General features: G+C 40.4%; 2 protein-coding genes across 2 annotated transcripts in view; one reads left to right on the top strand and one right to left on the bottom strand.

The window, feature by feature from the left end:
• LOC141012280 (protein TMEPAI-like) overlaps nt 1-7103 on the top strand; it is a 53329-nt gene extending 46226 nt beyond the window's left edge. The window contains exon 4 of the mRNA XM_073485719.1: nt 156-7103. Within this exon, the coding sequence (XP_073341820.1) occupies nt 156-740 (585 nt within the window). The 3' untranslated portion in view covers nt 741-7103. The remainder of the gene's footprint in view (nt 1-155) is intronic.
• A 7842-nt stretch (nt 7104-14945) lies between these two features.
• On the bottom strand, nt 14946-21184 carry LOC141012089 (uncharacterized protein C18orf19 homolog A-like). The gene is made up of 5 exons (XM_073485478.1): nt 21049-21184; nt 19087-19116; nt 17061-17524; nt 16714-16825; nt 14946-16150 (listed from the first exon to the last, which is right to left on the bottom strand). Exons 3-5 carry the CDS (start codon nt 17477-17479, stop codon nt 15839-15841), a joined length of 843 nt encoding a protein of 280 aa, XP_073341579.1. The 5' UTR covers nt 17480-17524; nt 19087-19116; nt 21049-21184; the 3' UTR covers nt 14946-15838.
• Between the last annotated feature and the right edge of the window lie 3006 nt (nt 21185-24190).

Below are 24190 nucleotides of genomic sequence, written 5' to 3'. Positions count from 1 at the left end.
ATAACTGTACTGACATTCTATATTCTTCTTTTTTTTCCTGTCCTTCTTCCCCTACTTCCTACCTTCCTTCATCCTCCTCTTCATTCACTCACTCGTCTTCTTTTCCCTGCCTTCTTCTTCTTCCTCTCCTCCTTCTGTCTCTGTCTTCCTCTCAGGTATTATATGCTCCCCAGGCAAGGGATCGCTTCACCGCTCCCTCCTTCATGCAGCGCGACCGCTTCAGCCGCTTCCAGCCCACCTACCCCTACCTGCAGCATCAGATCGACCTGCCACCCACCATCTCGCTGTCGGACGGTGAGGAGCCCCCGCCATACCAGGGGCCCTGCACCCTGCAGCTCCGCGACCCCGAACAGCAGATGGAGCTCAACCGCGAGTCGGTGAGGGCGCCACCCAACCGGACCATCTACGACAGTGACTTGATTGACATGGGAGGAGGTGGGAGCCTGGGAGGGGTGGGGGTGGTAGGGGGTGGAATGGGAGGAGGCGGCCCGAGGCCGCCGAGCAGTAACTCGGGCATCAGTGCAGCCAACTCCAGCAGCCACGGGCGCATGGAGGGCCCCCCGCCAGCGTACAGCGAGGTGATGGGTCACTACCCCGGCTCAGCATTCTTTCTACACCAGCACAGCAATAACCAGAGGGTGGGGGGGCCGGGGAGCAGGACGATCCAGCAGCAGAGCCAATCAGAAAGCACAATAGTACCTGCCAAGGCCAAGGATGGCCAGCCAGAGGACCTGGTGTGAAGAAAAGGTTAGGGGGGCAGGTGGGGCCACCCACCCCGGACTGAAAACTGTCTCTCCTCTTCAACCCCAATCACCTGTAAGCAGTGGACTCAATCGCTCTCTCTCTCTCTGTCTCTCATGTCCTCTCTCCACACTCCCATGCACAAATAAATATCAACCTTAGCTACAACAAAACAAGGAAAGAGAGGAAGCAAGAGTTGATTTCATTTCAGTTTCTTTGCGATGTTAGAAATTTAAACAGCTAGCACTGCTGGCAGGATGTATGCACTGCGTGGAGAGTTTTTATTTCCTCTTCATGAGGAAGAAACGCACTGCTAGCACAGATTGAAACGATTTGCTTTTTTTGTCCCCTCGGGCGACGGTTCTGTCCCTGGGAACTAAGGATAATGTTTTTCTTTTCTTTTTTTCGGACCAGGATCTGTGCACAAAGAGAGACCTGAGAATCAAAGACTTACAGAGAACACAACAAAACAAGATACTCACAAACCCAAATCTTAGTGCCAAGGTTCACGAGGAAGCAAAGCAAAGGGGGGGAATGACTTGTACTAACATTCACAAAAAACAAACACAAAAAAGAAAAGTTATCTAAAAGTTGCACTATCTTTTTGTTGTAAAAGAAAAGAGGGATTATGCTATGTGATGATAATAATTATGATGATGTGTTTGTTTTTCTTTCTTTTTTTTCTTCCTTTTCATGAATGGACTGACTGACTGAACTTTGGCTCCAAAGTTGTTCTAACAGTTGGGAGCAAAAAAAAAACAAGTATTATAAGCTTATGTCCCTCCTTTTTTTGAGAACCACAAGAAATACTCGTACCCAGCCTACAACATCTGTCTGCTTACACCACAGGCACAGTGAGACTTAGTAAGAGAGTAACCTTGCCTACGTTTGTGTACACTTCAGTGAGGAAGATATCAGCCTCATGACCGGCCGCTGGGTGGACGAAACATGTCTTACTTCCTCTGGTTTGTTTGTTACAAGATTTGAAGATGGCTTTCCCAAACCAGAGCTATTCCTAAACTTGTAGAAAGATGAGAGCTGCTTGGCAAGATCCGACATGCTCCATTCGAACATTTTCTGGGAAATCTGGCCAGCTGGTTGGATATCAAGTTAACCAAGAATAACACAACTCCATTAAAAAAAAAACATATCGAACAGTCCATCCATCAGCCTGGTCACAGCAGATACTTCACTTTTCACCTCTGTCCCGACCTCTGAGTAACTGACACTTCCTCTTTCCTGTTTCCTGCGTGTCCCCCCTCCCTCCTCTTACCGCTCATCTCGACATGCACAGTGCATTCTGCCAACAGCCACACTGAACACGAACCCCCGCCGCCATGACAACGAAAACACAAAACAAAAAAAAGAAGGCTCGGCTCTACATCTTCATGTCTCTAAAGCCACAAAAAAACACAAAAAAAATACAACAAGACAACACAAAGTGAAGATTCCTGTCTGCATCCGCCAGCACAGCGATCAGGTTTTAAATGAGAACTGTCTGTGGTCGAAGTCAAAGGGCTATGGGAGGGTCCTTTTTGTAAAAGAAAACCTTTTTGAAAAATCAAGCCTTTTTCTCTGCTCATCGTTGCCTTCTCCTCTGCTCTTGCGCTTTCTCTGTCTCTCTATCTTGTTTGCATTCAACACCAGTGCCCCCCACCCCGACCCTAACCCAGCTTTTTAACAATGTTTCTGGTAAACACTGTACATCATCCCTCCTTCCATCTGCGTGCAGAAAAAGTGTGTTCAAATGATGCAGAGTCCGCCAAGCCCTTTAAAGTGGAGACTGGAGTGGAGCCCTTGTTTGGCAGTGTGCTAGTGCAGTCCTCTCCTCCCTGCGTGTGTGTGTTTGTGTTGGTTAGACCTTTTAACAACACAGAAAGTACTTAATGCTCCATTGCGTGTGTGTCTGCATGTCTGTGTTTGTCTGAATGATTTATTAACCAACTGCTTTGTCTGAACTTAGAGATTCAAGGACATATTATTTGGCACTGTCTTTATTAGCACATCGTCAATGAAGCTTTCATAAAAGCTAGAGATGCTTATTATCACGATGAAGAAGCTCAAGGAAAGTGCATGCTACAGTCCCGCCCCACAGGTTCCATTAAAGTTGCACAAGGAAAACTCCACCTTTCTTGATAATCGTGATACAGCAGATTCACACACTATGTCCCAGTTTTATACTGCTCACTGATGCTCAGCAGGTTTTGAGTATGTTGTGTGTGCATACTGAAAAAGTGTTGTGAGAGAGGCGAAGTCCCTCCCCTTCTGATGGACCACCATGGGACTGTATTTCAGAAAAAAATCTGTATGGCAGTGAAGAGCGAGAGACGCATACATATACAAAATACATTTTTGGTCCCATTTGAATTGTGAATTACACATATGATGTTTGTTAATTTCAAAGATGAGATGCAGAAAGATGCAGTTTGTCTGAAAACTGTTGAAGTATAAGACTGAATATACATAATTAGAAAGACTATACTCCCAACAGTCACTCACAAAAACCCATGACTGAAACTTTGTAGAGCTGGTCCCATATATCAGCCAACTTACACAACTGACTAACTCTCCTTTTACATAACTGCAGTTTCCAATATGGCCAGATTTATGGTGATTTTCACCTTTTTTAATACTTTCTCTGTGGCGAGGCAACGGCCATGTTGGTGTTACATGTTGATGTATATTAAGCGGACAGTGTAGTTCACCAAGCTATGTTGCATAAAACTAAATGGTATTTATCATCGTTATGACAAACTGTGACTTTTCTGACTTGCAAAATGATCTTTTAACTTGTCAAACATCATGTTCATGGCACAATTTAATCAAGATCAAATGAGATTTTGTCTCTCGCCTCTGACCATAGTACAAGTTTTTTCTGAAATAAGGTCTCATGGGGCACATCAAAAGGGGTGGGACCTCGGCTCTCCATGCCATGCACACAGGAAATAGGGAAGCTGCTCACAGCTGAAAATATAAGCCAAATGGATGGATGGTGGTGAGACAGCTCGAGGTAGAACTGAGCAAATAAAATATAAAGTGCTAAATCTTTGGAAAACAAATTTGCTTTCTGTTTGAGGACTTAAACGTAATTTGTTTTGTCTTTTCTAGTTTTCAATGTCAAGAACTTTCATCTCACAAAATAGTGAGTTTTATTTTTAAGAAGTACTCAAAACATCTCCTCAAACAACTATGAAATTGAGACACGTGTATCTTTTATGCTCTAATTAAATGGTTTGAATCGCTGAAGTCCCTTACACTTAAAAACATTCGGTTATCTACTGATCACTACCAGATGCAGCCAGAGTGTGAAGTGAATTTGAAGGCATCATGTAAGACAAATCCAGCCTTATGCTGAGCTGGATTCCAGTCGAAACGTTAAACTTGGAACCTGGACTTACTCCTGGAGACGAAGGAGGATTTCATTCCCCTCCTTGTGCATGTAGAGCTCACCTTTTGATTTCACAGCGTTCAGATGTCATGAAGGTGGAGGTGAAGCCTTCTGCTTTCTGTTAGCATCAGTGTGTTTGAATGTATGCATGTGTCCCAGTGTGTCCATCTGGCTCTACAGTTGTGTATGTGTGTGTTACTACATCGCTGCTGCTATTGCTGTTGCTGCTGCTGCTACTATTGTTGCTACTGCTGCTTCTCATGCCCCACAAAAAGCCCAGCCCCCCACCCCCAAACTGTCCCCTCAGCTCATGCACAACTAGAAGGAGAGAAATCTGACCCTCTGCAGTCAAAAGCACAAGTGTTGAGACAAAGCGTGGTCTTCTTTCCTGCAAGACTGCATATAAAGACATTTTGTTACGCAGAAACCCAGTGAGTCCATTGTCCCAACACTTCTGCCTGTGGCTGCACAGACCTGCTTCAAAACCCGCTTTTCTTTCCTCCTTTTCTTCCTTCTTTTCGTTTTTCTTTTTTCTTGCCTTGCTCTGTCTGCGCAGTCATAGCTTGTAAATTGAGGATATAAAGATGAATTTTATGTTTTCTACAAGGAGGTTTGCATGTTACTATTATGTGAGTAAATAAGGTGCCTAATGTTCATGTTTGAGCAGACCACACCTCAGTCAAACTGCTGCTTGGAATCCTTACAGGGGCCTTATCTGGGACCCGACCGCCTGTCTGACAGAATGGAACAGAAATATGTGAGAAAAGAAAAGAGAAAAGATCAGTTCTGTCTTTTTGTAAAGTTGGGGACAGATGTTACAGTGGTGACTGAATCTAATCCTAGAGTAGATAAGAAATTGGATTCAAGATCCACGTGAAACTATACATTTGGTGTAGCAAAACACCTGCTGCCTCTCCAAACTGCAGCTCAACCTTGACCGTGTTTTTCGCTCCTGAGGTCCGGTCACGACCGGTGCACGGGCATTGTTTGTGAGCGTTCCGTCTTCCATTCTGCCAGACAGAAGCAGTCTCTCCCGGCGAAGCACCCGTAGCCATCTCAACCAGCAATTTGACCAGCGTGTGGAGCAGACATAGGAACCCACTTGCACTCAAAAAGCTCCCACCTTCGTTGTGCCTCACTTCCAACGGTGCTTTTTTCAGTAGTCTGTCTTTCTTTATGTTTGTTTGTAAGGTGCTGTATATAACTTGAATATATTATGCACATATCCTACCCAATGGGTAGAAACCACAAAAAAATGTTGTGAATAATGTAATATAATGTATAGACAATATAAGAATTTTAAGAAGGCAGCATCAAATTTGTAAATGCCTACAGTTAAAAATGTGCTTTGTCTTTTTTTATGAGAAAACATGGTTTGCAAAGTATGCTTAGAATATGGTTTTGCAACACAAATACAAATTACTACTTATAATATTTTGCTATAAATAATAGTTATGATAAGGATGAGATAACCTCTGGATTAAGGAAAGTGTTGAGAAAGGATATTATTCACTTGTTTATTGGATCATCATAAACCAAGCTTTCACACACTGCTATCATTTGGGTACCGGCTGGTGGTTTTTATTTTCACCACAATCAACAAGCTAATGTAAAGTTCTATTACACAGATTTTTAAAGAAAACATCAGTTTGTGTTAACGCCACGACTTCAGCCGAGCCCCGGCTGAAAATAAACTTGCTCTGTAAATTGTTGGAGAGAAAAAAAAGCCGAAGCTGTCTAGTTTGGGAGACCTGTCACATGACCACTGCACACGAGAGCCGTCAGCACTTCCAAATAAGGAACAATATGTTTCTGTATTCATAGATCTTAATAATATTTTAGTTAATTTCAGCTGTAATTTTGTATATCTGCCAAAGTATAAATCTGTGGAGCACACTCAGCACTGCTGGGGCTCTGGTTAAAGCATTTCAACTCCAGTGCAGGAGGATCATTTGAATATATGATCACATTAACTGTAAAACATTCAAGGAAAAAATGCTCATTCCCTTTTTGTTGGTCAAGATTGGAAAGTTGCACCAGCGTGAAACGAGTGAAAAATGCCGTTAAAACTGTCATTTAACGTTTCTCTCTTTTATTATTATGATTTATTTTTGACATTACAGTGTAACATGTGGCACAGTATATTGCAACAAAAGTCATGTTAAATCTGCAGTCATTTATTTACAGTATGTACTGAAAGATAACTCGTAACACTGTACAATAACCGCAGAGCATGTTCATTCTTATCTATAGACGATGTACATAGCAACACGCCATTTTCTCTTCAAAGCACCAAATAAGTGGCAGTTGTGTAGTTTTAATTTGGAAAAAGTCTCTATTGTAACTTTGACTGGAGCGCCGCTCGGCTCTCCTTCTTAATACACCTTTTTTTTTTTCGTTTCCTGCACTAGCTTGAAGAACTAACTTGGGCTCAGACTGATTTTTATTTGATTTCTGCCCCCTGCAGCGCGCTCCCTCTTTCCAGAAGTCTGTACTCAACTGCTGACAACAAGTAGCTGTTTTTATCGTTCCAGATTTTAATAATAATAATGATGATAATAATAACAATGATAACGTCTCAACAGTTTGGTATTCTCTCTGTCTTGACAGTTACCATAGGACTGCTTCCATCATGGGTTTTGTAACATTGGTTTGCTTTATTTACAAAATGAATCCTTCTCGTTCCCCCCTTCCCCCCTCTGTGCTCAAGTCTTGATATATATATGACTGTAGTCAGTACAGTATACATATATCCAGACACGGAGGTAAAATTGTTGTGTATTTTTGCCTCTTTTTATTTAAGCAATTGTGATGTAATAGGTTTTAGGCCTAAGGTCTGTTATTGCAATACTTTTACAGAAAAGAAGAAAAAAATCAAAAAATGTTGCTCTAAGTGCTGTTGTAGTCAAAGATTTTATGCTTGTACTTATGCTGTAGTCAAACTGCAGCGTAATGAATAAAACTTTAAAAGTGATTACTCTGGTGTTTTCCCTGAGTGTTATAATGAGCTTCTGTAATGTTATTACTGTAGTCAGAGTGAGCAGCTTTTTATCCGTCCTCACTGATGCTGCCAGATAACTTGAGCAGGAGTAAAGACGCATCAGCAGCTCGTCAGCCTGGTTTAAAGCCCGGTTGGTCGGTGATGAAGGTTGAGGCTAGATACACTGACGCACCACAGAATGCTGCTGTGATGTTATTAGGCGAGGCAATATTATTTATAACACATTTCAGCACAGGTAGGTGCATTACAAGTGAGTTCTGCTCCATGTTAGGCATGTTGACACCAGGTTGTATATTATCTGCACATGTTTAGTAGCTGTATCGATGTGTTGCCTGTTTTGTGAGGGGTTATTGATAACTTTGTTGCCTGAGGTAGAAGTCAGTTTCAGCTGGCATCTTGGGCCTCCAGGACATGGGTCACAACAGCAATAATGTCGTCATCACTGTCAAAATGGGAACCACCGAGCTCCGAAATTATCCGAAACAGAAACACCACAAAAGTTATTCACTTTGAACTTTCTGTGCAATCACTCACAGAGTTAAACTGCACCTGCATGAATCTAAATCAGATAATCTAAATGAATCTCCTTCTACCATGAGCCACAAACTTATCAATCACCCCTCTTCTATAAACAACGTGTGACATTTGGCAATTTAGGATATGGCCTGTAGAAAGATGGCCACTTTTACTGCTGTAAGTGCTGAACATGAGGGCGAAATTGGTCCAGACATCTGAGGGTTGGATTACATACAGCAACAGTTACAGCAAACAGAATAATATTATAAAGTGACAAATACAACAAAGTGGAAAAAGACACCAAAACAAAAGAAACGGACAGACCCTGTATCAAGCCCATCAGACACATCTCACAATAACACAGTAACCAGTCAGGCCTGAAAAATACAGAGGTTCAGACAGTTCATTGGCATGTTTCCAGTGAACAGGACCACGAGGTCTCACAGACAGTTCAGGCACCACAGTCCTTTGTGCTAAATGCTAAAATCAGGATGCTAACATCTTCTTAATGACGCCTTGTTATGCATCCCACTAGACCCCTCTAAGACTCGTGGTGGAGTTCATAACAATGCCACAATGACAATGCTGATGTTTAGAATGTATTATCTTTAACGTATTAGGTTAGCCTGTTTAGCACTAAACACAAAGTACAGCTGGAGCTGATTGGAAGTCCATTAGTTTAGCATGTATACGATGTTTTAATCTGGTGACGGAGCTGGAGGAAAAGTCAGAGGATCCTCACAGTGTGCATCCGATCATCGTTGAGGTATCTCAAAGCAGCAGAGATGTCCAGTTAGATATGCTAAGTTACTCTGTGGTCATTATTTTGGAAAGATTCACTTTTTTCTAACTTGAAACTGTTCATGTCACTGAACATCTTAACTGTGTGAGGTTAACAAGCACTGTGCAACCACAATGTAGCACATGAGTCCCATTATCTCTGAGTTTCTACTGGATGACTTGAATGTTGACATGAAGACTATTTAGAAGTTGGGAACTTCTAATAATTACAGACTGTTTTGACCCTGTTTTCAAGGTAGCAGGTTTTTGTGTGTAAAATATGCGGGGTGCACCTCAGTCCAGTTGAACAGTGTTGTTTGAAGAGCTCACTGGCTCCCTCGAAGGACAAAATCAGGTACTAACCAGAAAAATAAGAGCTGACCTGTCCTGTGGGTTCATGCAGAGCACAGATAAAAGGTTGGCTCTGCAAAACATACTTCACTACTTCCTTTCTTTCATGTGTTGGAGGAAGTACAGTCTCTGGTGAGCTTCACGTGAGGTTTTAACCCCCATCATCCAAATCTCCTGAATCTTTCTCACTTCAAAGCAGCACAGTACAGGTCAGATTGAGGTCAGGTTCGTCTCCCTCTTCCTCCGTAGCTGTTTTCTGTTGAAGAGTTGTTGGCAAAGATTCTCTTAAGCCAGGAGCGACTGACTGATTCAGCCCCGCCGTGAAGTGATGAAATGCATAAAACATAAGTTGCTGTATTTTTCAGCGGCGAGGCCGGTTTATTTATAGACAGGCCCCATCTGGTAACTTGTCATAACATTTTGCAGGAGTGAAACAAAGCTAACGTTCAAGGCACTTAGCCTCACTTACAAGTGCAGAGGGAGGGTGCCCCTGCCTCCTGTCCTCTCTGTGACCCTCCTGCTGCAAAACGCTGCGAGGAGCACCGCCGTCCTGACACTGTTCATATCGCCTCCTGACTCACTCTCCTCAGACTAAACTCACACACATCTCCGGAGCTGGCAGACTGGTAAAGGCCGTGCAGAGGAAACCATGCATACATCAGCTGCAGTTTGTTCAGATATGAGACGTGATGCACCTCCAGAGTCTGAACCCCTCGCAGGCATCCGACAGAAACGGAGGAGGAGGAGGAAACTGCTTTCTAGTACCAAGTATTACACTTCTATATTTCATCAAGTAGCAGGACCTAAATGTTCATGCTCTTGTTTGGAAACGTTTGAAATAAATACTAACATAGTGAGCTTAAACTGAAGCGATACTGCTTACATTGAAATCTCTGCAGACACCTCACCAAGTCACAGAGTAAGTGAGCTAATTAAAGATATAATATGCAACATTTGTGATAAAAATGTCTAAAAACAGGCGAAGATGGTGGAGAGAGTAGGAGCGTAGTCAGGGAGCTCTCACAAGTCGGTGTAAATGATATAATGATATAAAAGAGATCAAACAAGAATTGCGACAGGAATTAACCACATTTAAAGACAAACTGAAGAGAGAGCTGAAGGAAGAAATCACCAGCCTCCGACAAGAAATAGACAGTAAGCTCACAGAAAACAACAGAGGTACAGACTCAGGAACAAGAAGGTGATCTACAAAGCCCAGACACAAAGAACAGAACTGGAGGAGTGGCACACAGAGGCCAACGATGCACTGTCACTGATGTGGGAGCAGACAAGTCAAATGCAAAGGAAAATAACTGATCTTGAAGGGAGATCAAGGAGAAATAATATCCGGATATTTGGACATCCAGAGGACACTGAAGGGAGCTCCATGATTAAATATGTGGAGCAACTCCTAAACAGTGAAATGGAGCTGCCGGGAGAAACTAACCTCCAGATCCAACGAGCTCGCAGATCTCTCGCTCAGAAATGAGCTGCTGCCCCAGGATCAATCGTGGTCAGTTTCCTACAGTTTGAGATGAAGGACATGATTTTGAATAAAGCATGTCAGAAGAAATTTTTAAGAAAATATTGGGGCAAACGAACTTTCTTTGACCATGATTATCCCATCAAAATTGTCCAGAAAAGAAAGACTTCTGCGGGCAACACCCTACACGGTGGACATACCTGGTGGAGGGGAGGGTGTGGTGTGGCAGAGAGTGAAGGGGCCAGAAGGGAGACTGAGTGCAGTGCACCACGCGAGGGAAACACTACAAGACCATTGTGGCGATCTTAAAAGAAAGTCCTGCTTAAAGAAGGAGGTAACGCTGTGGTTCAGAAGAAGAAGGGATGAGGAAAAGATTTAAAGGGACTCTTCTGCAAAGAATATTGCTGAATCGGTGAATTAAACTTCATCTACATAACCTTCCATTCAATAATAGATTATTTCTTCATGAATGCAGAGGATAGCCATAAAGTTAAGGAATATATAACTGGAAGTGCAGATGTGCAGATCGGACCATGATCCACTCTACTTTAATATGCCTACAGAGACCCTATGTAGGAATATTGAATAATGAGCAAAGAAAAGAGAAATAAAAACATACTTAGAGGAAAATGAGGATGGAGCAGTAGACCTGACAGTACTATGGGACACCACGGAGGCCGTCATTAGAGGAATATTGATAGCTGAAACTGCACAAAGAGTTAAACTGGAATCATATAGAAAATTCACTGAAAGGTTGAGGGAACTGGAGCGGGGGAGAAGAAATTCAATGGTGTATCAACAAATCAAATATAAATGACGTACTGTTAGATGAAGAACAGGTTCCTCAAACAAAGCTATTATGAAGCAGGCTCGAGGGCCTCTAAACTGCCCCCACACAAATGAGTTAACATATACACCGGTCATTCGGTCATTCCAAAACAAGGAAAGGATAAAGAGCATTGTGGGAACTAAAGACATATCTCAATATTAAATATAGATTACAAGATATATACAACAAGTATTTCTAAAAGACTAATTGACTTTATAACAGCCATTATAGAGGAAGATCAACAGGTTTTATAACAGGACGCCAAACACAATATCAGAAGAAGACACTCTACCAACAACCTGCTGCTAGAGTTAAAATAAATGGACACCTGATAGACAGATTTAATTTACAGAGATCAACTAGGCCAGGGTGTGTTGCCTCAGAGTGCAGCTTTTGTACACCTTAAGGTCAAACAGGTGCGTAGGAGAAGACCGAAGGCCGACAAAATCAGGAAACAGACTCCTGCACACTGTCCACTTCACCTGCAATTAAGTTTAATGACAACAACGTTTCGGTACTTAGACCTTCATCAGGTTATCTTACAGGACAATGGGGGAGGCTGTCTTAAGTAGGGTTGTGGACTCGTGTGGCCCAATCAGACAGACATCCCTCAAAATCCCATCAAAACACAGATACTAACACAGAACATCAAAAGTGATGCAGGAATCATTTAATTTCAGTTGGAACCTAAAGAAAATAAAATATCTCGGGGTTTACATCACTGAGGATTAACTGAACAATACAAAGCAAACTATAACAAGATAACTCAAGAGATACAAAAAGACAGTGACAGATGGGCCTACCTCTAGATATTAACTGAAAACTGAGACAATTAAAATGAATTTGCTGCCGAGGCTTCTTTATTTAGATAAATCTGTATAGCATTTGACAGTAATTTCAAACAGGCCAAGTGTGAGAAGGGATTCAAACAGTGGGTAACTAAGGGGATCACAGCATGGTGCACTTTAGAGAAGAAGGGGGAATAACATCCACATACCTACTTAATTGTAAATGCCATTTACTTCGTTTGTCCTCTACAATTTTGCTTTGTTTTTTTTTGTTTTTTTGTCAAAGCACTTTGTAAAACTCTGTTTTTAAAAAGTGCTATATAAATAAAGTTTATTATTATTTTTATTATTATTATTACTTTAACATGAAAAATGGTTGTATCATTTCCTTGGTGGCTGCCAGGTCTGTGTAAACGGCCATGATGACGAGGTCTTCAGGGTTTGGATGACAGTAGTTTAAATAGAAAGCCTGTGTTAACAAAATCATCAGGATTTTACCTGGCTTAGTTTTGAGGTACAGTCATGGTCAAAAGTTTCCATTCAGTCATATAGAACATGTACATCATGTACATGTATCAGTGTGTTTAGCTTTTTGTGGCTCCAGACGAAGCTGCACGTCTGATAAATTGCCTCCAATGATATTACGGCTAAGTTGCATTGTGGGTAATGTAGACCCCAGGTTTTGAAAAGTAAGAATGAAAAGGTGATGTCTGTGGTTCGGCTTCGTTGATTTTGATCATTTGGTTTTTGTTTTTTTTTAATAATGAGGCTAGACTGCTTTTAAAACCTGGTGCCTACATTACCCACAATGCAACTTAGCCACTACATGACATCACTGGAGGCAGTTTGTCGGATTAGAAGCTTCCTCTGTTCCACAAAAGGCTTTACACTACTTCTTCACACATGTAGCAGTATTCCCCAGGACACTTTAATGTGTAAAACTGTTGGAGTTACCCTTTAAATAAAGATTTTATTTGTTACATCCTTATCATGTTTTGTCCAGAGGAGCTGCCAACATCAACAACAAAAAAGTTACTAAAAAGAAATGTTTCTAACTATTGCAGATTCCAACATCAACCTTGAGATTTATAACAGTGAACTTATCCCACTCAAACGTCCTCATGCACATGCAGTCTGTTACCTACATCTAAACTGACTCCACTGACCTTTGTAAGAAAAGACGCAAAATACGGAAAATCACAGACAGACAGCTTGAACAGTTTTTTGGTTTTCTTCATCCTCCTGACCTGTGATTCACCTCAGGCTTCCCAGAGGCATCTTGACACTTGAGTCATGTTTAGCGACTGACTCACACCTGAGGAACACAGATTGTCTTTACACTTAAATGATTTCAGGCGTCGCAGCGCCGCTCTGTCTCCTGTGTCACACTCCCTGTGGGAGAACAGACAGGTGCTCCTGTGAGGTGCTGTGGACTGCATAAACAGTTGTTCATTAGTTTGGACAGCAGCGGTCATTGTAACTCACACACACTTCCCATCAGCACCGAGCAGCACTGTATTTACATATAGATAAGATTCATAATGAAGGAGGCAGGCTGGAGCACGTCCAGGCTCTGACAGCGTGATGTTTAAATCTGTTTAGCGTTTCTGGACACTGACAGCTAAGAAAACAAAGTGTCACACTGTACGGACTCTTCACTAAGTGGTGTGGACCTTGACCATAACCCACTGAGCTCTGAGCCTGTTGTCTCCCAGTGTGTACATGTGCCTTTATCTCTGGGGAACAAATACCCAGCCCTGTGAAACAGAAGCAGAGGGGGATAAAAGTACATTTACTCAACTACTGTTCCTAAAGCTGCACTAACAAAGTTTTATACTAACAATGATTCAAATCCAGGCTTGGGGAGTAACAGAATATATGTATGTAACATAATTAAGATGCCGAAAAAGGCAACTGTATTCCTGTGTACATTACTTTCATATTGTGATACTTGGATTAGGTAACTGACTGCATTTTTTAACAGGTACTTGAAGCTTACAGGTAAACAAAGTGGAGCACAGATATTTTTCTTAAGTTTGTGACAACCATAACAGAGCTAAAAGGAGAGTTGATGTTGGGCTTATATATTCAACAAGGTTACACACACGTGTAAATAGGTCAAATAAATACAGTAATCAAGTATTTATAAGGCGAGAGATGTCGTGTTGTCTGTACAGTTTGCCAAACTCTCCCTAAGTAGCAAAAATCTAGTTATGCTGCTGTAAAGTACAATTTCAAGGTTTTACAGATTTTAAAATGTGGTTTGTGATTAAGGGGCCATATATAGTTGTAGAACATGTATATCATGGCAGTCTTGAGTTCCAGTGATTTCTACAGCTCTCATGTTTCTGTGATGAATGAGTGGAACACACACTACTTTGTCACAAAAACATTCATGAAGTTTGGTTCAATAATTGATTGATTATAGGTCTTCTGAAAATGTGACCAAATCTGCTGGAAAATTAGTTCACTGTCCGTAAAATTAAGCTTCCTGTTCTTCAACTGCTTCTTTAAAATTAAAATGATTAACTATTAAACTAAATTCTGGCCCTTTATATGCAAACCAGGTAATTGGGGGTGTGTTTAGAGCCATTTATATTTATATTATTGTAGGGATGGTCAGACAGCTCGAGCATGTGTGTAAAATTTCGGATGATTGAAATGTCTGAGGAAAATACATGTGGGAACAGACGTACTAGGGTTTTATAAATCTGACGAAAAGACTGTATGCATGTTTTGTGTGTACACAGATGTCTACACCTGAATACACAGTGTTATACGTTTGGCCCGTGGTGTACAGTGGGTTAATCACAACTTTTTTTCACTAAAAACAGCTAATGCTGGAAATTATACTGATGATGGTGGTCAGAACTAACCAAAAATAACCGGATTGTGAAGCCAATAAGCTGAAAGGTGCTAAAAATGTTGATACTGTACAGCTGACCTGCAGCAGCTGCTGATAACTTCCCTCAGTAAGTACTACACCCCATTTATGTAGCTCATGTAATCATCTGACTAGCATTTTACTGGTGAAGTCTCACACACCCTTTAAATGCACCATACAAATGTTGATAATTAGCATTTCATTTTATTCAGTTGTGGTTTCAATCAGACATCTGTTTGAACTGCTCACAAGAACAATTGTACCCAAGACATTTCAGATGGCACACTATGTATTACACACTATGTATTACACACTGTGTCTACTGTTAATACACTCTGAAGCCTCTGCATGTTTACATGTATAACTCACAACTCATCACATGTAAACTGATAGGATACAGCTTTCAAACAATCATCTCACTTGGTCATTTCAAACACAACTTTCCATCAGTGCATTAAGTGGTACAATATATTAGCTTGGGCTATTGGATAAAAATTCAATAGAAATAATGATTTTCATTCACACACACTAGAAAAGACACAAGGTGATACCAAGCCTTCAGAAAGGCTGTGATTGACTTGCACACACAGGTAACTCAAGAGCTTCAAGTTTTATTTTCCTATCAAGCACAAGGACAACCACTGCTCTCTTTCTCTCTGGATGAGTTTTTATGCAGGCAGATTGATTTTTTGTTTTTTATGTAGTGAAGATAAATGAGAACACAGCTTCTCTTCAAACAGTCAACCAAGAGTTAAAGTCATTTATGCCTGTGTAAATCCAGTCTGAGATGACTGAGCCAGGATGTAGCATTGCCAGGAGTCTGCTAAGCTGCTGTCTAGTCTAAACTTGCAGTGCATCGTAGCAGTTTGGACAATTAGGGACTGAAGTTTGACACTTAAATTGACAACAGTTGATATCTGAGATTTGTGAGGTGAAACTTTAGGACAAGGATAGTACAACGTCTGTCTCTTCTTTCCAAACAGTCTTACAAGTGTCACCTGTTTCTTGCTCCTACCTCACTGATTACTAAATAGGATCATGTATTCAGAGGGCCCGTCTGTGAACGAGATTCTCTAATCATTTTTCCTTTCTGAAAAAAGCTTTTCCCTCGGAGACTCTGTCTTTGGTTTCCTGCAGTTTCTCTGAAAACTTGTCCTTAGTCTCTTCCATTTTCTCAGAGAAACGTTCTTTTGTTTCCTCCATTTTCTCTGAAAATCTCTCCTTTGTCTCCTCCATCTTTTCTGACAGTTTCTCCTTTGTCTCCTCCATTTTGTCCTGAAAGTATTCTTTAACTGGTGGTGGTGTGGACAAGTAGCCGTGCTTGCGGAGATACTGAACAGATAGTGACGTACCGCCAAGAGTCACTGTGTATCTAGCAGGGGTTGCAATCTGTAGGGAGACAAAGACAAACATTCTGACTGGTCAGCAGAGGAAATTAAAACCCGAATCCATTAAGAGTTGGGCAATATATTGATATTACAGGTGCATCTCAAATAATTAGAATATCATGGAAAAGTTTTTTTTTTTTTCCATAATTTAATTTTAAAAAAATGGGTTGGGTGGGATCAGCCTGTGGCACTGCTGAGGTGTTATGGAAGCATATACAGAATGTATGAAAGTTTCACTTTTTTAATTAAATTACAGAAAAAAATTAACTTTTCCATGATATTCAAATTTTTTGAGATGTACCTGTATATTGTTGCATGATATGGCAAAATAAGGCGTTATCATTTTAGGGCCATATCTCCCAACTGGAGCATTACTCATAAATCACTTATTATAAATACTGTATCTGCTTTTCAAATGTACAGTGACTAAGTAAATTACACACACTCTAAGCTAAGTTGTGTAAAGTTGAATATTTTAACAACAGTGTGTTCTGATGCTGATCAGTGAGCAGTAATGTTAAATGTTTTCTTCAATAAAAACCCAGAGATCCTGGATGAAACTACCTTGTACATGGCGTACGCAGTCAGAGCGTAGCCACTCGAGGAATCTCTCAGAAGGCCAACTAGTGACTCTGGAAGACCAATCATCTCCAAGAATGGCACTACATTCACACCTCTGAGGGGAGAAAATCATGAAGAGGGGGAAAATGTTATAGTAGCATCCAAAAACTGTGGAATGACTGTTAATAACATGATTTGTAAACTTTAAGAATCAATAGAAGTAAGAATACCAGAGTAAAGACCATACAGAAGATGTTATAGTTCATCATTCTTCAATTAGACATAAAATAAATAAAACAAATGTCAATCTGACCTATAATGGGGCCATAAACTCAAAACACAACACTCACTTCATAGCAGCGTAATAGAAGGTTCCAAACCAGACAGAGGACGTCACGAGATGTACAGGGATCATCACCTTCCCGTACTGTTTGAACGTCCTCTTAAACCTCTGGACCAGACCAATGGACTTGTCCTGCAGGGGGTCCACCTCTGCAGCATCCAGTCCAGTTTCCACTTTTTCCTCTGTTTGAGACACGGAGCTGGACTTTGGTTCCTCCTGTCCTGGCAGGGGTTTTGGCTGATGTGCTTCCTTGCTGGAGGTGGAGGTGGACAGCCAGCGCTGGCCTGTGGGTGGTGACAGTGACAGGCGGAGGACGCAGCAACAATACGCTGTAGGCGGCTCGGGGACAGGGACGCCAGCCAGCAACGGGTGCACTGCTGCCACCCGCCGCAGTATCCCATGGCTTAGGACGCGCTGCATGATCATCCTCTTCCTCTCCTCCTCTCTGCTGCTGTGACGTTTAACCACAGACTAGGGTAGGACAAACAAAGGACACTGAATAAACTCCAAATATAGGTAGTGAAGTCTTCTGATGATTACGTGATTGTTTAGTGCAATCTCTTGATTAATTGATCATTTTGTGTAGAATGTCATAAATAATATTAAACATTGATTACAAATGTTATGAGTCCAAGGTAATGTCTTTGAGCTGCCTAATATAATTAAATCATCATAGACTTATCATATTATCAATACTGACATGAGAAAACTTTCTTCTTTCCACTTTTGCCTGAAACATGTTACATTACATAGTTGCCAAAGGATTTCTGTTGATAGACTTGATTAACTGACTAAAAGTTTCATTTGTTCATATTGTTCCAGTCTTTCCCTTTAATTACCTATACTGTGGCAGCCCAGTCTAATTTGTCCCGCCAGTTTCATAAAGAACTTAAAATATTTTTTGTACTTCTCATAATAGTATTAAAGATCTCTGAAGTTGTACAAGCTCTCTCACACAGCCCTAGATGGTCTGAGACCACCCACCATAGTCTCACGAATCCCAGTGGCAAACACTGTGTTCCTAACTTAAGTCTAAAACAGACCAAATGGGCAGTGGGGGGATATCTGCATGCCATGATGAGTATGCAGCAAAGACATGATACAGGAAAAATAATGGCTAAATTCTTTACACGAGTAGTTTTTAAGTTTTAATGTTTGGACCAAAATTTCACATAACATTTTATCAGAAGCACCCAAATGTACGATTGAAATAAATGGAACAGGCCTTTACATTGAACAGCTGAAATTCTAACTGAACTGTCCTCCATCAATTGGTAGATTGCAACTGATCAATTTCTCTTCTTACGAGAACATGTATTGTATATCAAATATTCTCAATCATTCTGTAAAAATCAAATAAAAAACCTGTCGTCTATTCTGTTTGTCTACATTCCACTGATTACTGGGTAACACCATAAATGCTGTATGACCTGTGGAGCAGCGATATGCAGGGACGCCAAGTTCAAGTTCAGACATTGACTAATAGTAACCAGGAATCATAAAAAGTGTTATCTATGCCTGCTGTTGACTTTATATTCTTGTAATGTTTACCGAACATACTTCAACCATGCCCCCTTATGCCAATAGTAACATTACTTTGTAGGGTTGGGCTGATGAACAATGTCATTGTCCATCATGATGTTTCACTGTAGACACCGTCATATGGCAATTCGGCAGACATTGCCCAACCCTATTACTTTGTTCAGCTAGAAGCGTGACCTCTGGTTACTCCTAAATCTGGACTGCAGACCAAAGGAAACTGGACCTTCACCAACACAACATATTACTTTTAAAAAAGTATGTTGCATATATTTAAGAAAAACACTAGCTACATACATGTTTTACTTTTATTAAGAAAGGTTTCTGCATTATATAAGATAAATAGCAGTAAAACTACCGAGCCATCTAATCTTTAACTGTTCACTGGGAAAAGCAACCATGGCCTCATTCCTTCCTGCATTAACTACAACATTACCTGCTTTGCATCGACTGATCACACAGGTTATATGGCAGATTAAAAGGTCCGAACATACCTTGTGTTATGACCGCACAATCATCAGCACCTGAAGCAAAACAAACAGTAGGATGAGTGTTACAATGAAAGTTCAAGAATGTTCAAACACATAACATTAACTCAAATTATGCTTAAAAAACATAGCATACACAGGCTATTATTCAAAAGGCTATTACTCAAAACTACGCATATTTGGGTTGTGTTACCAAACTTCTGACAAACCTACTAGCAGCCAGCACCATTGAATATGAGAGTTGTGTCACTCCCACAGACTCCTGTGGGTATCAGAGAATGCAGAGTGAAGCATGTCATGGGGCAGCTGATAGTTCCAGCAGTGAACCCCATTCATGTTCAGTGTTTATGAAGCATGCTGGCTGTTAGGATGATGAAATGACTGCATTTTTTTTTTTTTTTTACAATTTTAACAATTTTAATGGCATTTTACATAGCCACCTTTAATTAAGGTTTGTCGTAAGATAATAGCTAATTATATAATAACTGCAATTAGCTAGTTAGTTAATATCAACAACAGTTCATGAGCTTACTTTACCATACTTAGATGTTAGCTGGACTACATTTACCTGAAATTAATTGCAGTTATTGGTGTCCGGCTGGCATGCAAAGTTTATCTTCCTTTATCAGATTTAAGCTCAGAGTCTGTTTAACAGGCTCCAGATCTCCTTTTCATCATACTGCTGTGGTGGAAGACTGCAATGGCCATTTTAAATCCTTGTATCCCTTTCCTGGCCTGGTCCCTGACATATGTCTCTCCCTGTATGAGTGAGTTTCTTTGAAAAACATATCTTGTCCTAGTCCTAGTCAAGTCCTGAGCACTTTGCACCTTTGCTGCAGCTGGCAAAGGTGGAGCAATTTACTATATATACTGCTCGCTGTCTCGTGAATCATCTGTCAGTCATTGTAATCATATTAAATGTGATTGTGTATATATATTTATATACACACACACACACACACACACACACATATATATAAAGTACATAATTTATTTGATTATATTTCAATCCGAATATGTAATGTAAGTTGTCAAAAATGTATTAACAGTGTGATAAAAAGTACAATAGCCTATATGCCTCTGAAATGTAATGGAAAGGAGCAGAAAATGGACATACCCAAGCAAAGTGTAAGTCCAGACCCTACGTGAATGCGCAGTTACCTTACTGCTGCACAGTGCTAAGCTTCGTGGGAACAGCCCTCCTCAATCCGAAAACAAACAGAACAGTGATCAATGTGACTCTGAAAACTGTTATCTGGGAGGCGAGGCAGCAAGTTTAAGTTATTATGATTCCATCAGATGACTAAAAAACATTCAATCAAACATAAAATCTGCAAATAAATAGTATTAAAACTATGCCCATGTCATCGGGCAACGGCGCTGATGGAACTATTGAGCACTACATGAAGTACGTGACGGCAGATCACAGTGTCGCAACTCTCATGCTCAACGGTGCAGCTAGCAGCTAGCCAAACTGCTACAAGAGCTGGCACGTCACTACATTTAACTTAGAAATAAACGTACTCAAACAGACTCTAGGAAAAACAGACTGTACGAATATGTCCTGGCTCATTTCAGAAGTTGCAGCCTGTATAAGGCTACATAAATACTACCTTTTCACATGCACTATTTTAGGCTAGATGACATTAGTCAATTATGTCTGGAGGACAAGGAGGAAGCAGCTTTTCGTTGTGAGGTTAGACCAGGGCACTGTCCTGCGGCAGGTGAGGTAAACAGGCTTTTATCTTATTACAGTAGACTGTTGTTCTACTTTAAGCACAGACTAGCAGACGGTCTTGTGAAGGCCAGTCTCTGAACTACTGCCAACTTTGGCTTCTGACGCCTGACGTAAGCTAGTTAGCTGCTAGCTAGCTAGCTGCACTGCTGACCCTGACAAGCAGGGAATTAAGATGTCATTATGAAAGTAAAACATGCCAAAGCAGAGGACAGAAAGCAGACAACACTTACGTTGGACGTTATGTTTTGTGGTCAAGACAAAACTGCACCCCTTAATCCTGAGGGCCATACGAAGGTACCTGGGCTATGTGTCGTTCAAGGACCACATTTATCGTTGCGGCAGCACGGAGTGCGTGGAGAGCAGCATGCGAACCCAAGCGCGCAGAGAGCCATGGGAAACGTAGTTCGCATTGGCCCGGCTGTAAAACGCGACGAGACGTGCAAGAAATACATTTCCCACTTTGCCTAGCGCAAAGTGAACTTCTTGGACTGGGACAGGTTTGTTTTTCACTCGGTCTGGTACTACGCCACTGACCTTCAAGTGTATCTGTACACTTAAATCATTGTCTAAGTGTCTGCAGGCCACAGGCACGCACTTATCAATATGTCTGGTTTTAACCGTTAAATATAATTGTCCGTTTCACTCAAAGACATAAAAGACGGCAAACTTCACTATGCCCATACCCTGGCTTTTATTAACACAACTTATAATATCAGTTGTTTTAGTGTTTTTTCAAAAAACATAAACGAGCCTAAAATAATCTTTATGTGCATCAATCATCACACAATTATAAAAACACATACACATGGGTAACATACTATCTATGCCCCCTTCACATGCAGTACATGAGTTCCATCAGCAGAGGGCGATATGCCCACATTCTTGGGGCAAGACTACTTTGTTTATCTGGACCAGAGCCCTTGAGCAGGGCCCGGATCTGGATATGCGCACACAAAGTTGCTAACCACAACAGTGTGTCTCAGCTCTATTTAAAAGAGTTGGCTGGCTGGTAGTGAGGTCAGTGATGTTTGCAGCTGTAACAAGCAGTTGTTTTCAGTAACTCTAAAATCAGGTTAGATCTCCAAGAAATATGTTTTATTTGATATTGGGTTAGGCTTGATTGAATTTAAGGGGACTGTTGGGCCTTAGTGGACGTATGCGCTCTACTGAGTGCCATTCTACTTTAAACTAAATTTGAAATCACCGCAGGACTCTTCTTCCTTTTGACGTTTTGATCCAGCAAACTTTTTATAAAATGCTGAACTCATTTTTTATTTTAAGACTTTGTCTACTCTCTTATCTAACTTTCATATATTTGTGGATATAGGTCATTTTAGATCTTGATTTATGAGATAACATTTATATACATATTATATATAATGTGTGTTTGATGTTTTGACATGTGACTTTGTATTATTGTTCCAGTTTTTCAGACACCAATTAAGTGAGAAAGAATAGCCTCTTGACTTTCTATAGATTTACTCTGATTCCCAGTGTTGTATAAAGTACCCACAAGTTATACTTGTAGAGTAAAGTAAAGATATCGTTTTAAAATATTATTTTGGTCAAAGCAAAGGTCACTCATGCAAATGGTACTTGAGTAAAAGTCTTAAAGTATCTGATATTAAATGAACTTAAGTATCAATTATAGGCTACATATATTTACATGTATGCATATACCATGACTATGGGTAGATCGATTTTCGACCTGGCAAATAATCAGATCCGATATGTACTCATTTGGCTCTAATGCACTATGAAATCTGAAAAGTAAGTTATTAAAGTAATGTAGTGAGTAAAAAGTCCAATGTTCGCCTCCAAAAAGTAGTGGAGTGGAAGTATAAAGTACCAGAAAATGGAAATACTTGAGTAAAATTGTACCTAAGCACAATACTTGAGTAAATGTATGTACTTTACTGATTATCTAATTGTTTTTATGTTTATTACTCAGGACAGTTTGAATTGTTAACCTCCCCTGCCATCATAGAGCTTATCATGTTATCGGTGTGCATGATGTATAAATATGGGTGGGGTTTTCCATTCTTCAAACAGCCTGACCTGATGAAGATCTGATTGGGATTCAAACATTGCTTTCATTTAACTTCTGTGGCATTACTGTGGCAGGTATTAGCCTCTTTTTATTCACACAATTTCCTGATTGCCTTGCACCTACGTGATGTACATATAACCAAAGCAGACAGAGTTAGCGGCTAGCTCAGGAACATAATGGAACATTTAGCAGCTACAAAACCGGACGTTTTTCTAAGTAGTTAGTGGAGATAAAACATTTTTTAAAAAAGTGGAGTGAACATTAGGCTTACATTAATCAAATGGACAGAAAGCATCCACTTAATGTTAAAGTAGCTGCTGGTCTATAGAGTGGTGCAGTAATGAGTCCTAAAACCTGGAAATCAGTTTGCGTGTTTGCACTTTCGGTTCCCTCGTCTCAGAGTCGATGAGTTTTTTGAATGGTTTTTCGGTTAAATGCCTGAAATAAAGTCTGTGGTTACCACAGGCTTTAGCTGTTCATAAGTTTTGTTCTACGACATAAAAGACATCATTAATTGTCCCTTAACTTAATTCTGAAGTGCTTGTGTGTCTTAAAAATGACAGGAAATAACAAGTGGCTAAATGAGACTACAGAAGTTGTCAGGGACATTAAACGTCATCATGCTGAACACTCGTCTTTTTAAACTATTCTAACTGTAGTGGCCACTTTTCAAATAATCTAAATCAAACGTTTAACGTTCCTTTGGTGTTCATGATTTATTTTCCAAGAAACAAGCAAGCGAACAAAGAACAAATGGATCCTGCGTGCCTCTTTTGCTCTGTTAAAAAGACATAGGCCCACCCAGGTGCATCCTGGTCCTACACCTATCCTTCTGCCTATATAATCTTGGGTGCCCACAGTGTTATCTAAATTCCTGATTTAAAAAAACAAACAAAAACAAAATACTAACTAGACAACTAAACATGATAAAGAAAGAAAGAAAGAAAAAAAAACATTTAATACCGTACACCACTTTATTGGATGTGTGAATAAGGAAATGTTTGCTAACAAGTTCACAACATCAGTAATATGTCAGAGCTGTGTTTACTGCTTGCTGTGAAAAAGTGGGAAAAAACAACTACTAATAATAATGACAATAATAATAATAACTTTATTTGTATAGCACTTTTCTAAAAGAATAAGTGATTCACATGCAAAACAAAAGCCACAACAAATCTAGAACAGACCACCAAACAGATCAAATTAAGAACAGATCAAAGCTTTAATATGAGTGTGTGTTGATCAGATTTAAAAAAGGATTTTTTATTTATTTATCATTGCTATCTGTTAATACCAAACTCTGATGTCGTGTTCTTCAGTGA

Source organism: Pagrus major, chromosome 17 (assembly GCF_040436345.1).
Source record: "Pagrus major chromosome 17, Pma_NU_1.0".
Taxonomy (NCBI): Eukaryota; Metazoa; Chordata; class Actinopteri; order Spariformes; family Sparidae; genus Pagrus; species Pagrus major.
This window is presented reverse-complemented; position numbering and strand designations above follow the sequence as displayed.